The sequence below is a fragment of the Myotis yumanensis genome, unplaced genomic scaffold (genome assembly GCF_028538775.1).
Source record: "Myotis yumanensis isolate MYYU_CA2020_CCGP unplaced genomic scaffold, mMyoYum1.0.hap1 SCAF_8, whole genome shotgun sequence".
NCBI classification, from domain to species: domain Eukaryota; kingdom Metazoa; phylum Chordata; class Mammalia; order Chiroptera; family Vespertilionidae; genus Myotis; species Myotis yumanensis.
In genome coordinates this window covers 59,020,535-59,033,789 of record NW_027223759.1, presented here as the reverse complement: position 1 = coordinate 59,033,789, position 13,255 = coordinate 59,020,535, and the positions used below count along the sequence as shown (strand labels likewise).

Here is a 13,255-nt window from a genome sequence, read left to right as displayed (position 1 = left end):
TTATTGTACTCCTCTGGTCTGCTATTGGGTATAATATTCTTTATTTCAGTCCGTGTATGCTTACTTTCTAATTTCTTTATCGTAGCATCGAGGGTCTCATTAGTTTTCGTGAGGTTCTGCACAAATTTATGGCAAGCCCTCAAAATTGCGATTCTTAGCTCCATATCCTCCATTTCTGTCATGTTTTTTTGTCTCCGCATCTTTTATGCTTTCTTGGTGCACCCCCTTGTGGTCTCTGTGCGCAGTCTTGTTCTAGCCAAGCCTTAATTGTTGTAGTTAACACTAGGGGGATTTGACCCTCAGGCCGGCTGGCTATAGTAATCAGCTGTGCGGAAAACTCTGTCTTCTGGGGAGGCGCTAATCCAGCCTTTGCCTGAGGCGATCGGCAAATGGCTGTGCGCAGGCTTTGGGCGGGGCGGGATCAACAGGGCGGGCGGAGGGAGCAGTTATGGCCACGCTCAGTCCCGTTCCCAGAGGCTCTGCTTCTCAGAACCCCGGCAGCCTGCTGCAAACCTCGGAGAGAAAGCTGCCCTCAGGTTCCAACTGATGCCGGGTAATCCCGCTTCTCCCGTTTGAGTCTGGGTCCCTAGAGACTCGCCCGGATCTGGAGCCCAGAGTCTGAGACTCAGTCCCGACAGAAAACGACAACCGCGCCCTCAGCCACCAGCCCGCTTTCGCGCGCACCTCGGTACCTTTGTATTTTCCACACTGCGCCGCCTCTGAGCCTCGATTTGCTGTTCTCTTTCCTTCTAGTTGTAGAGTCTCTCTTCAGCCAGCCTTCCTGTGGTTCTGGGTGATGTCCGTTCAGTCTTTTAGTTGTATTTTTGAAATGGTTGTTTGCGGCAGCGGTCTCCGGTGTTTACCTACGCCGCCATCTTGGTCGACTCTGAATTTTTTTAATAATCATTCATATGATAAACATTTTGGGTCAAAATAGTACAAATGTATTTTTTTATGGAACATTTTATACTGTATTCATGTTCTGGAGTTACATTTCCTGAGAATAAGTAAAATCAAATTTTGTTTTTGTTTCAAACCAAGGAAAAGTTTATAATTTATTATTTTTTTACTGACTCATGAAGTTCAGAATCACTAACACTGGAGTCTTTGATGTCAACATGAAATTTACTAAGAAAAGTTCATTGCAAAACAAAAAAAAATCACTGAGGCTAGAGGATTATCAAATTAGAAATTTTAAATAATATAGATAGAAAATAACAATATAGATAGAAAATTCAAGTTTGGCTTTTTGAAAAATCCCCAAACTAGTCTCTTTAACAAATCAAACTATATACTTAATTGCTGTTTTACCAATAAAAATGTATTATATGTGATAATGTTACCTTTCCTACTTTTATAAATCTTTAATTTACCATCTTACTGTAGGATGTCAGTCCTTGAAATTGAAAATTCAATGATTTGTGTCCATTAAGCTGCCCAAAATATGTAGTTAATTTTATCAAAATATATTTTTCTGCGTTAGCCCTTTACTAAGTGGTTTAATCAACAAACCTATGAGTGCCTCCTATGAGCCGCACTGGGTTTGATGATGTAGGTTGTCATGATCCCTGGCCTTCCTGGAGTAGGCTCCTTCTGAGAAAATAGATGGAAAATAAACAGACAAATTAATTACAAATTGTGTTTGGAGAACGAAGTCAAATTAAGAGCCCAAAATGGACTTGATATTTTTCCTTTTTCCTTCCTTCATTAACTTCCTAATTGGTATTTAGATGAATGTGATAATATGTATGTGGGACATTTTTAACACCACCAGGTTAGCCCTGTGAAGACATAGTGGAAACAGTTTGAGTACAAAGTAAAGCAAAGTCTTATAGCTCATTTATCCCTTAGATTTTCTCCTGGCATCCACTGAAGTTTAGGGCAAAGGAGAGAGGAAGCCAAAGACCATGAATGAAAACTCTGTGGACTAGTCAATGGTTTTGAATATCCATACTGACAAAACAATGCATGTAGCACTAAAAACATTTAATTACTGGAATGGACACTGAGAATACAACCTTTTCTACCCAAGTTTTTCAGCATTTGATCTCAGGCTCTGCTCCATATTCTTAGTCCCATCTTCATTTGCTCCTGCCAATACACTTGATATGGAAGCCTTATGAAAGGATGTGGCTCACAGTTCTGTGGATGTGGTTATTGTGACATGCGCCTTCCATTCTTACCCAGTAGAAATTGTATGTTGTAGAGAATGATTGATTGGTTACTGCCTTTGTATTTGATTTTGTCATTATTCATTATTTTCTTTGTCAAACAGACCCACACTCTTCTTCACATAACCACCCAGTCCTGTCTCTCAGTAAGAAAAGTAACTGGTGGCTCCCAACAGCCCACTGTGGAAATATGTAATGATAGCCCTTTGCAAAAATGGCTACTAAGAAACTATACAAGAACGGAAGTTTTTAGAAATATTTTTGAGAATCCTACTGATTACGTTCTCTAATAATTTTTGGAGGTTTGTGTTGCAGACTTTACTAATATTAGTTCAGTATTTTCGTTATCAAAATCTAGAAATTTACTTCTCTAATATGTGGTTAAGGATAATCTTTACATGCTATTTCTCCATGGAGTTATTTTTCTGTCTTATACTTCTGAGCTGCAAATATTTAGTAGTGTTTAGTCTGTAATTAATTAGTAGGAATTTTCTAGGGTTTTTTCCTTTATTTTAAATAGATATGCCTAAATATAATTGATGGAATGTATTATGACATATTAGCTCTTTTTTAAGGCTAACTATAGTCATGTCTATATGACAATAGATTTCAGCATTAGAGCTGAAAACCCGTTAAGAAAATTAAAAACATGAAAATTAAGATAGCCAAAATATTTCTTTTGGAACATTGAAATTATTTAATGTTGTTCATTTCAATTCAGATACTTTGGTTGTGTGCAGATACACCATATTCTTTCTGGAATTTATTACTTTAAGCTGATACTAAGCAAATGCATTATTAAAGACTAAGATTATTGGTTAAATGATATAATTATAATAATAAAGCTTATAAAATGTACATTTTCTCTGTCACTTGCATGATTTGTGAATATCTTCTCAGCAAGCAATAAAATGAATCATTATTCAGCTTATGCTAAAAAAGTACAGGTATGGAATTCTTATAAAGAGTGAAATTGGTCTTAGGTGTTCATTTTCCAGTAAATAAAGTATATTATATTTTCCAATACCTTGCTATGAAAACACATGAGAAGTTAGGGAGGGAGTTTTTCTGGTTCAGATGAACAATTAAAGGTTGGAATTGAGTTTGGAATACTTATGACAAGGCTGGGAATAGAGGTAGGGAGAGGAGAGAAGAGAAGAGTGTTGTTTAGGTTAGAACTACATTTGAGACTAGGGCATTCTAAACATGTGTTGGGAAGCTGGAAAAGTCTGGTTCTTTTACAAAATGGTAACTTATGTATAGAACAATTTACATATATTATCTTAGTTTGTTTTTAAAGCAACCTTAACTGGTAGATACAATACCCAACAAGGGACAGAACTCTAGGGTAGAAACCACAACTTGTTTCTCAGCAGAATTTGTCTCATTTCCCATCGCAATTCACACTGTTTTATGGGAGCTGGCAGCCCTGTGCAAGGGGGATGAGAGCCACATCAGGTGGGTGTGGAAAACAGCCTGGCTTCATAGCCATATGCCTCTCAGAAGACAGTGTCTCTGTAACAATTCCATAGGCAGAGCTTCAAATAAACCAATGGAGCATGCAAAACTCCAAGTCTTTGCACTTAAAGAAGCCCAGTTTGGCTCCCCATGAGGTATTTTCACTGAAGTTGGTTAGATGCAGATACAGTTCATCAATCAGAGGTCGTTTTTACCATAGGTAATGTTGCCTAGAAACATAGTTAACATTTTACCATTATCAGGTTGCCAAGGGGTCACAGTTAAGATAGTTGGCTGAGGTCAAATTTTTTAATCAGAATAGAAAAGGGCATTTTTAAGTACTCATAAGTTTAAATGAGCATCTTCTCACAAAGAATCTGATTGCTCAGAAATAATGTAAAAATTGCTCAAGTTTTCACAGCCAGTAAGTGGGGGTGGAAGGGTGGGAATTTACACTTAGGGCTGCCTGACCCTAACATGTGTGCTGTTTCTACTGTACATCATTAAAAATGAGTTTTGTTTGGGTGGTTGTTATCTCTACAGTTGTGGTTTTTGACTACTAATGAATTCCTTCAAAGAAAACATACGTTTTTAGACAGAACAACACTTACTAATATATTTTAAAGTACCCCTTTAAAAGGACTATATACACAGAGGATCTCAGGTATGTAACAAAAATGAGTATTTTGCTGATTTTAACTAGAGCTTGCTAGAAAAAAATTGTTTTGTTTTGAATTTTTTTCAAGTTGGCTGTTGGTTCATAAACCAACAATACAATTTCTGGCATCATAAGCATAAATCAACTACCTTCTTGCCTATGTTTGTTCATTTTTTTCTTCATTCTTTAGTATAAATAGCTTGGTTCTGTGTATTGAAAGAGCATCAACAAAGGCCTCAGTCTTAAAATCTTCTTCATATCTGACAACCTTGCTTTTTTAATTTCCTGCTTGTTGTCTATTAAGCATCCTCCACCACAAGCCTATTTTCCATTCCATCTTTTCTCAGAACAGTGAGGTCCAGGCTGTTTGCAGGTCTAATCCAAACAAATTACGATTGTCTAGGCAGTGTTTCTTCACCATTTTTATTGCATTCCCCCTGTATTTTTTTTCATACAACTTTCAATTGCAATAGTATGAGCCAGAAAAAAATTACCTACCTTTAATTTTGGTGATTCAAAACAAGATATACCTACAAATCACCTCCCATGCATTGAAACACTTCTCTTCTTGGAAGTTTTTTATGTAATATGGTTCTAGGCATTGCCCATGAAACTGAGCAAACATGTACATAATTAGTGAGCATAAGTTAGTATAAAGCATGTGGACTTAAAATGTATATCTGTAAAGTCCAAAATACATAATTTCAAAATGTAAATGTGAACTCAAAAGGGAAGATGTATAATGACAGTTAACATGATGCAATTTTTGGAATTACATTTCAGCATTTGGGCACTGAGATGATGCTTATTAATGAATATCATTATAAAGAAATAAAATATAGATATAAATTTAAAAATATATGACAATCACATCCCTGATTTAATTTGGTATTAAATTTTTTAAAGATTCTCAGACATGCAAACTAAATTAAGGCGAGCATACTATCAAGTAAGACAGATCTTCACTGTGATAATCACTCAAATACAATGAATTTCTCAGTCACAGATAGTATGGCCTGTTTAGTATTTGGAAACATCTCTAGCAGTTTTCTCATTTGGGTCACAGCTGTGACATCTCTTTGCATGTTTACCAAATGGTTACTGAATAACACATGCCTAAGATAACTGAGCTTTTGTGAAAGCTTGTTAATATTTACAGCCCTGGACTGAACTTGGAGCTCACAAATGGGTTTTTTGCAAAGGAGACCGAATTCTTGGCAATGCGGAACACATGTTGGCTAATTTCTTTAACCATCTGCAAATAAAGGTGTATTAGACAGTGATGAAACCCTGACAGAGAAAGCTGTATGATAATTAATTCACAACCACCTGTGCACAGTTCCTTCTATAAACATATCACAGTGTTTATACTAAAAAGAAAGTCATAAAGGTCTCTCAAAGGGCAGATTTAATGTGATGTGCTAGTGAAGTTAAAGATACTATATGTTGCACTGACTGTGGGTTATCTTTTCCAGAGACTCACCTTGAGACATGTGAACAGTAACCAGTGTCTCGATGAACCTTCCGAAGAAGACAAAATGGTGCCTACCATGCAGGACTGCAGTGGCAGCAGGTCCCAGCAGTGGCTGCTGAGGAACATGACTTTGGGGGCATGAAGACCACTTCCCCCCAAGCCATGGAAGTGTCTACACTTTTGTTTTTCCATTATTTCAATTAAGGAAAAAGATTAACTTTGCTGAATTGAAAGTTTTAAAATCCTTTTAGTATTCTAAAACACAGTTGTTTATAATTCATTTTTAGGAATGTTTGCTTATTTCCCTACAAAATTTGTATCTGATCAAAAGCACATAAAAATATGAATAACAGCAAACTGTTATTAAACATTTGAAAAACTTTAAAAAAAGTGTTTGCTTAAAAAAAAAACAAACACCTCTTTATTGCCCTCATGTCACAGGATTAGTTGTGGGGAGGGGTATTTTTATTTTTTATTTTCATAGTGATTAAAAGAGAGACAATGTAAATGCCTTATAAAATATCTTCATTATGAAATAGAATCATTTTATAAACTCGCTCTGTTTCTACTGGACCTTCATGAAAACATGTTGAATTTCTTTGTCAACAGCAGGCCACACATTGAATTATTTCTGAACAATGAATTCATCATACACAATAAGTTCCAAGTTTTGTACCAGAAAAAAAAAACAATAAACTGGACCTTGACTTACAGAGTTGTTATAAAAGCATCACATTTAAACAAAAAAAAAAGAGAGAAGAATTTGAAAATTCAATTTAAAGGACCTGAAATCAGAAGCAGCAAGCTAGGTGTGGCGGGGAGCAAGATGATGAAGCTAAACTGCAACAATTGAATCATTTAAGAAGATTCTGTTTAGGTGGTAATCAGTCCTCTCACAGGCTGAGTGTTTAACGATCATATTGGTTCCAGAATTAAAGTTGGAAACTCAATCCTTAACAACTCTCTTTGTCTCCCATAAACCATGCAGTCCTTTTCTCTCTAGAGACGGTGGCTTGTCACTTATGCTGTACAGAATTGTAGGCAGAGGGTGGAGAGTATTAGTCCTGATTTTTTTTCTCCTAAATTTAAAAATGTTAGGTCGCTATTACCATTTTAATTTTAAAAGATGATTCACTGCTATGCTAGAATATCTAAAAATTTCCTTACTAAGGCAATGAACTCAGTACACATCCATGAAACTTTTCTTTTCATTAATCTGTTCAATACCATTTGCCGTTAAGTTATGGCTCAAGGAGCACAGTCATGTTAGGCTAACTTCACGCATTCTATTTCCATCTTAAAGCCCTTTGTGCAAAATGAATGAGTAGAAAATACTAAAAAGAAGAAAACTCTATCAGTGAGAATTGAGCTAATAACTTTTAGTATTTCACATCATTTAAAATGCCCTTAAAGTAGCTCTACATATGTATTTTAGTCATTAATAAATACATTCAGCAGCTAAGAGAAATTGGGGGCGGGGGTGGAAGAAACATCTTGCCATATTTTTGGCTCTCATCTTTTCTTAAAAAGCTCTGGAAAGCCAGTAAAATCTTGTATGATTTTCCTGCTAGCATTAGCATTATTTCTTTGGCTTTATACTGGTAAAACTCTAAGGAAGAATTCTACAACCTGGAGCACTTCAGGTGTACTTTTCAAAGTGCAGACATTCCTGAAAGAGCCAGTACCCACCTACAGGGCATGAGGGTTGTCATTAGCCAAGTTTTGTGGGAACTGCCTTTGAATGAACAACTGAAGACCTGTGAGGTCCCAGCTCCCAAAACAAACTGGATGTCCCTCAAAGGCAGCTTGGGTTCCGAGCTACAGACCCTGGGAAGGTGAACCAAATTCTTTTTTCACTGATTTTCCTTTCTAAGTTCATTTGCTTTTAGTTTTCCAAGAACTGTAAATTCTGGCTATTTTCTATGTCCTCAGGGGCCCTGGGTAGTCAACAAAGCATGGTTTCAGAGTAGACATAGGCCAAGAAACCGTGGCATTGATTGTGCTGAGTCTAGACAAATAAATTTATATACACATCCAAATTTGAAGAGAAAATGTATTTCTTTAGGTTTCAAACACTGTAATAGAAATAAAGCAAAAATAAAGACCTGTTGCAAAGTTAAAAAAAAAAAAACACGACAAAAAGTGTAGACATTCCTCATCTTGTGGTCTCTGAGTATCCTCAAATCTTTTTAAATTACAAGCAAAAGTTTGAGTGTTGGGCATTTCTTTTTGGTAGAGAATCCATTTTTTACAGCAAATTTATACGGAAACTGTGACACCCCAGAGGTAGGGAACCACTGCCTTAAATTGACAGTGTCCTCACAAGTCACCCGAGGACTCTCTTTTTCTCCCCCTTTCCCCTTGTCTCACTAAATTAAAGTGTCCCTGCACATTTGTCCTTCCACTTATAAAGCTTAAACACTCAAGGACTCTTTAATACAGTATATTCCATTTATTGTGGATTTGTCAAACAAAATACATGTTATCTAGAAAATGGTCAAAGACAACTTTTTTTAAAAAAAAAATGGTTACTCTATCAAAACTGAATTTGACACATTTCAGCAGTATTTTAAATATCTGAAAGTTCATTATGGTCATAGCAAAAATACAAGAGAAATAAAAACGACATGAATTTCATGCCAGAGAAGAATTTTCCAAGAATCCTCAGATGGTATGAGCATATGTTATTAGAATGTCTATCAAACAAAAAATGACATAAAATATTAGAAAACACCAAAAACTAGAAAGCATTAGCTAATTCAATGTTCTTTTCAAAAATATTTATTGCATTCAGTACAGAAATTAAAATCATGATTGGATTTTTATACCTCATTATCTTTCTAGACTAATAGATTCTTCAAATGACTTCAAACTTCCTCTACTGAGGTCACCCCATACTCCAGTCTTCCAGATGCTCAGATCAAAAACCTAAAGTCAGTTTTGAGTCCTCTCTTTCTCTCTCAACTTCCATCTAATCCATCAGAAATACCCTTGATTCTAAACCAACTACTTACCACCACGTCTTCTGTGTCACTACCTTTAACCTTTTTAACTGCAACATGCTTATAATTTGGTTCCCTAATTTCCCAGCCCTTGCTCTTAAATAGTTTTCTCTCAATACAACAGCCACAGCGATTCTATTTAGCAAAAACTTATTGTGTCACTTCTCTCTCACAACCCTCCAATGACTTCTCATGTCTCCCCAAACTTTTTATAGTGGTCTTTACAGTCCTTCACGAATGACACTCCTATGAGCACACACACAGACACACACACACACACACACACACACACACAGGCTTCTGAATACTTACTTCACTCTGGCTGCCAAGCAAGTGTCTGTCCTAGGTTTTTGTTCCCTTTGCCCACAGAGCTTTCTCACTCACTTTCTTCAAGTCTTTACTCAAATTTTATCTCATCAGTAAGGCAAACCCTTCTCCCCCTACCCTTCCTAGTCCCTGTAAATTCTCAAACTATCAATTTGCTTCTTTAGACAGAAGTCTATCTTTCCACTTTCAAACCCCCTACATTACCATTGCACACCCTAGAATGTCAGTTTTTTTCACTGTGTTATTCCCAGTATCTAGTAGAGTTATTGGGATATAATAAGTCTTCTTTAAATATTTTTGAATGAACTGAAAAAATGTGTGTTAAAGTTACCAAGTGCTACTGTATCCTATATTTTTTGCACAGTATTTTAAATTTTAAAATAAAGTCAAGTAATATATTTAGACAGGATGTACATTACTTTCTCCAAATGATAATTTTCTTCCTACTATTCTTCAAATTAAAGGACGGGCTATATTTTGTTCTGTATGTTAGTATATCCTGCCTTATGGAAATGAAATATATGACATTTTATAAACATGCTGCTACATTATATAAGTTGCTTCATTAAGATAAAAATGATTTTTATTTTTTGGTTGTCTTTAATGGCCACATGATGGCATAAATAAGATTTTTACTTTTAGGGGGGAGACATGTATCATTTTCTTAAAAACCATATGTATTTTTATTGTTTCACAGGAACTATTATTAAATGTATTTTCTAAGTTCAAGTCTATGAACAATTGTAGAAACTTTAAAAAACTTTACAGGTGATTTATTCTTAGTTTCTCTGTTTATAGATAGTAAGAGAGAATCAGATATGTAATTTAGCTTGTTCAAAGATCATAAAGTCCTGATGTCAGGACTCATCATTGTTAATATAATTTAACACTGTCTTCAATTACAAAGCACTCAAAAATGTAATAAAAAGGGCACAATCATAAGAGAAAAAATGTCTTTATTAAGCATTTTGTAGTAAGTACATTGATTCTTTAGAAATATCAACTTCTCTTCTTTAGATATATTATCCTTTTTAGAGATAATTAACCTTGGAGATTTATCTTCTCACCACCTTTCATACTTAAATAAAATTATGTCTACAAAATAAAGGCAATAAATAAAGACCTACCACAAAAGTAGAGAAATTAACAGGAGACATCCTGATTACAGAACATTCTAGCATTATTGGGCAAACAGTGTTTCAGAGAAGCAAAGCCTCTTCTCCCTCTTCAGCAAAACAGGGAGCATATTCTCCCCTCACTTCCACTTCCTTATGATTATGTTCAAGTTTAAAGTAATATTGGCCTACAGCTTGCATTTAAAATTAGACCACCTATTACTGTCAACATTGTGTAGGTTCTAGGATATTTGGCTAAAAAGACTGCAGGGTGATAAGCAGAGACTTCTAGGCTTCCCAGTGGAGCTCTGTAAACTCCAGTAAACACAACCCATACATTCAGTGTTTCCATGGTGCTTAGAAACCGGTGTGGCTCAGTTGGTTGGAGCATCGTCCGTGCACAGAAGTGTGAATTCCAGGTCAGGGCACATGCTCAGGTTTTGGGTTCAAACCCTGGTCGGTAAGCATGGGGGAAGCAGCCGATCAGTGTTCCCCCTCTCACATTGATGTTTCTCTCTCTCTTTCCCTCTCCCATCCTCTCTAAAACCAATGAAAAAGAAGAAGAAACAACCTAATAAATAAGTAAAAAGAGGGGATAAATAACTAACAATAAAATAACAGGAACAATTTTCTTTTTTCTTTTTTTTGTGAGAGTTGAGAGCATAGTACAAATTGATCCAATAAACCTGAAAATATTGGCTACCCCTACACTGTTTTCATCACTTGAGAAATGATCTTATCTGATCACAAGCATGTCACTTGCATCTCATTATAGATGCTACATCTAGTCTCAGAGGAGGCAAAACTTGTATGCATATTTAAGTTATAAAGTATGCTAACTAAACAAATATGAAAAATTTAAGGAATTCCAGATCCTAAAGGATGTGTCATCATCCACAAGCTGTCTTTCTCCATAGCTGATATCTGCAAATCTTGAATAAATCTGCAATTCAGTTGAGCAGCAAAAATTCAATTAAAGCTTAAAGAAGCTGCTACCCACCATTTTCCTCCAATATGTCAAATATGGAATAGAGAAGCGCAGTCTTCTTCTGTACAGTACATGAACATATCCGACACAACAACATCATGTTCAAACTGCTATTAAACATGAGCTATTGTGTGAAATTAAGGTGTTGAATGAACACCAGCAGTGTATTTTAAATAGTTTGTGTGAATTTGTGTCCACCTTTTGCTTCCTATTGTTCAATAAATTCTAAAGGCAGTTTTCATTGTATTTGTTTAAAAAACCCTCTGAAATACTACTGATGCAGGGCAGCTTTTTTATTAACTATTTTTAAAGATAAAGATCACTTCTGTGATATTCATTTCATCATTATATAAAGTTATCTTCTGTTTTTAGGTGGGGAAAACAAATCATTTACTATTCTGTTTATAATGAGTTAGAACGAGGGTAGGAAATTAGATGAGTAAGGCTATATCTATAATGGTTAAGAAATGAGATTTTTATCATGCATTTAATTTGGTGTAAAAATGAACGAAGCTGTTGCTTGGTTTCAGTTGTTCTTTCAGCTAAAAATAGCACACGCAGAAAAAAAGGACTTGATGATATGATTTTTTTGTGGGGGGGGTGGCAGGCGGTTTGGAGATTTTGGTCAATGCAGCCACAAATAAAAGGAAATAATTTCAAAAATGTTTTAGATATGCGCTTGACACACAGTTCTTTAACATTTATAGAAGCAGATTGTTTTTAAGGAATTTCACATCTTAAATATTGTAAGATTACTAAATGGTATAATTGTTCTTTTGCTACAAATTTAAATATTTATACATTTTTGTAGAATTAAAATATACCAATTTAGTTTTCCTTTGATATGTTGTCTTTTAAAAAGTTTTGATAACATTTTAGACAGATAAACAGATAAACAATTTCAATATTTTATGCTTATGTTCCATTATGTAGATTATTTAAATAATTAATTAAGTGCCTTTGGGTATCTCTTAGCAGTAAGAGAATATTGTGATCCATGTGAAATTTTGATACCAAAAATCTAAAATAGAAATATTAAAATGTGCGCAATTCTAAAGAATTTATTATTTAATTAATTTTCATTCTAACATGATTTGATTGATTTTTAATTTTTTCTTTTTTATAAAAGGACTTAAAATAGAAAAGTAAAATGTTTAATATCATATGATGAACACTATTTTTCAGGATACTGTGAATCATATCCAATTCCTTGATTCTGGTGCTGCCGACCTGGAAGACAGTCTGTCGGGGTTAGGAGGGGAGGATGGAAGAGGCTGCCCCCTCCACAGAGCAGGGATTCCCCAGGATCAATCCTGCAATCTGTTCTTGCACAGAATCAAGAGGAAAATTAAGAGATAAGTTTGCGTGCTAAATGAAAAAGGACAAAGGAAGAAAAGGAGGAAAGAAGGGAGAGAGGGAGGAGGTTCTGATCATATCTAGTTTTATCATTTTAGTCTGAAGAAAACTCACCTAAAATATTCTATTCTGTATGCATAATTCAGAAGCTCATTGATTTGCAAACATCATGAACACCCCATTGGTTTTTCTAAACTTTAACTATAACTGTCAGTAAGAGCCAAAGACATTGTCTAGATTTTATGTTTTACACAAAACGTCTCCGTGGATTTCTGTAACCATGTGGGACTCACCCCATGTGGCCACTACTTTCTTTCTGCCTTTGTTCTTTTGGGTACTCTTGTCTAGGAGCACAGCCTTGCATTTGAAGGATTAACCACATTAACCTTATAATCCAGCTCTGCCTACCTCAGATCTTGGTAGAGCAATAACTCACCTTCTTTTGCCTTTCTTTAGCACCTAGTAGGAAAGAAAAAAATGTGAACTCTCCTGCTCAACAACCATACTCTCATGACTCCTCCTTGGCGTCTGAGCCATTTGGTGGCCTCTCTGCTAAGTCACCCTTTTCTTATATAATGATTATTTTTTCCGCATGACAGAGGATAGTAATACCAATCTCAGCTTCTATCAGAAATATTTGGCAAGTAGAGCGTTAACACAATTCCTGCTGACAAATCTCTTTACCTATTTTGTGAAGTGGAAACCT

General features: G+C 35.4%; 1 protein-coding gene across 3 annotated transcripts in view; it reads left to right on the top strand.

Moving 5' to 3' along the window:
* The window catches only part of GALNT13 (polypeptide N-acetylgalactosaminyltransferase 13), a 491,703-nt gene extending 479,865 nt beyond the window's left edge, over positions 1-11,838 (top strand). For 2 of the 3 annotated variants that reach the window (XM_070422971.1, XM_070422970.1), the window contains exon 13: positions 5,763-11,838. In XM_070422971.1, coding sequence (XP_070279072.1) covers positions 5,763-5,903 — 141 coding nt within the window. In that variant the 3' untranslated portion in view covers positions 5,904-11,838. The remainder of the gene's footprint in view (positions 1-5,762) is intronic. The other variant, XM_070422972.1, reaches the window with a different exon arrangement.
* The last annotated feature ends 1,417 nt before the right edge of the window (positions 11,839-13,255 follow it).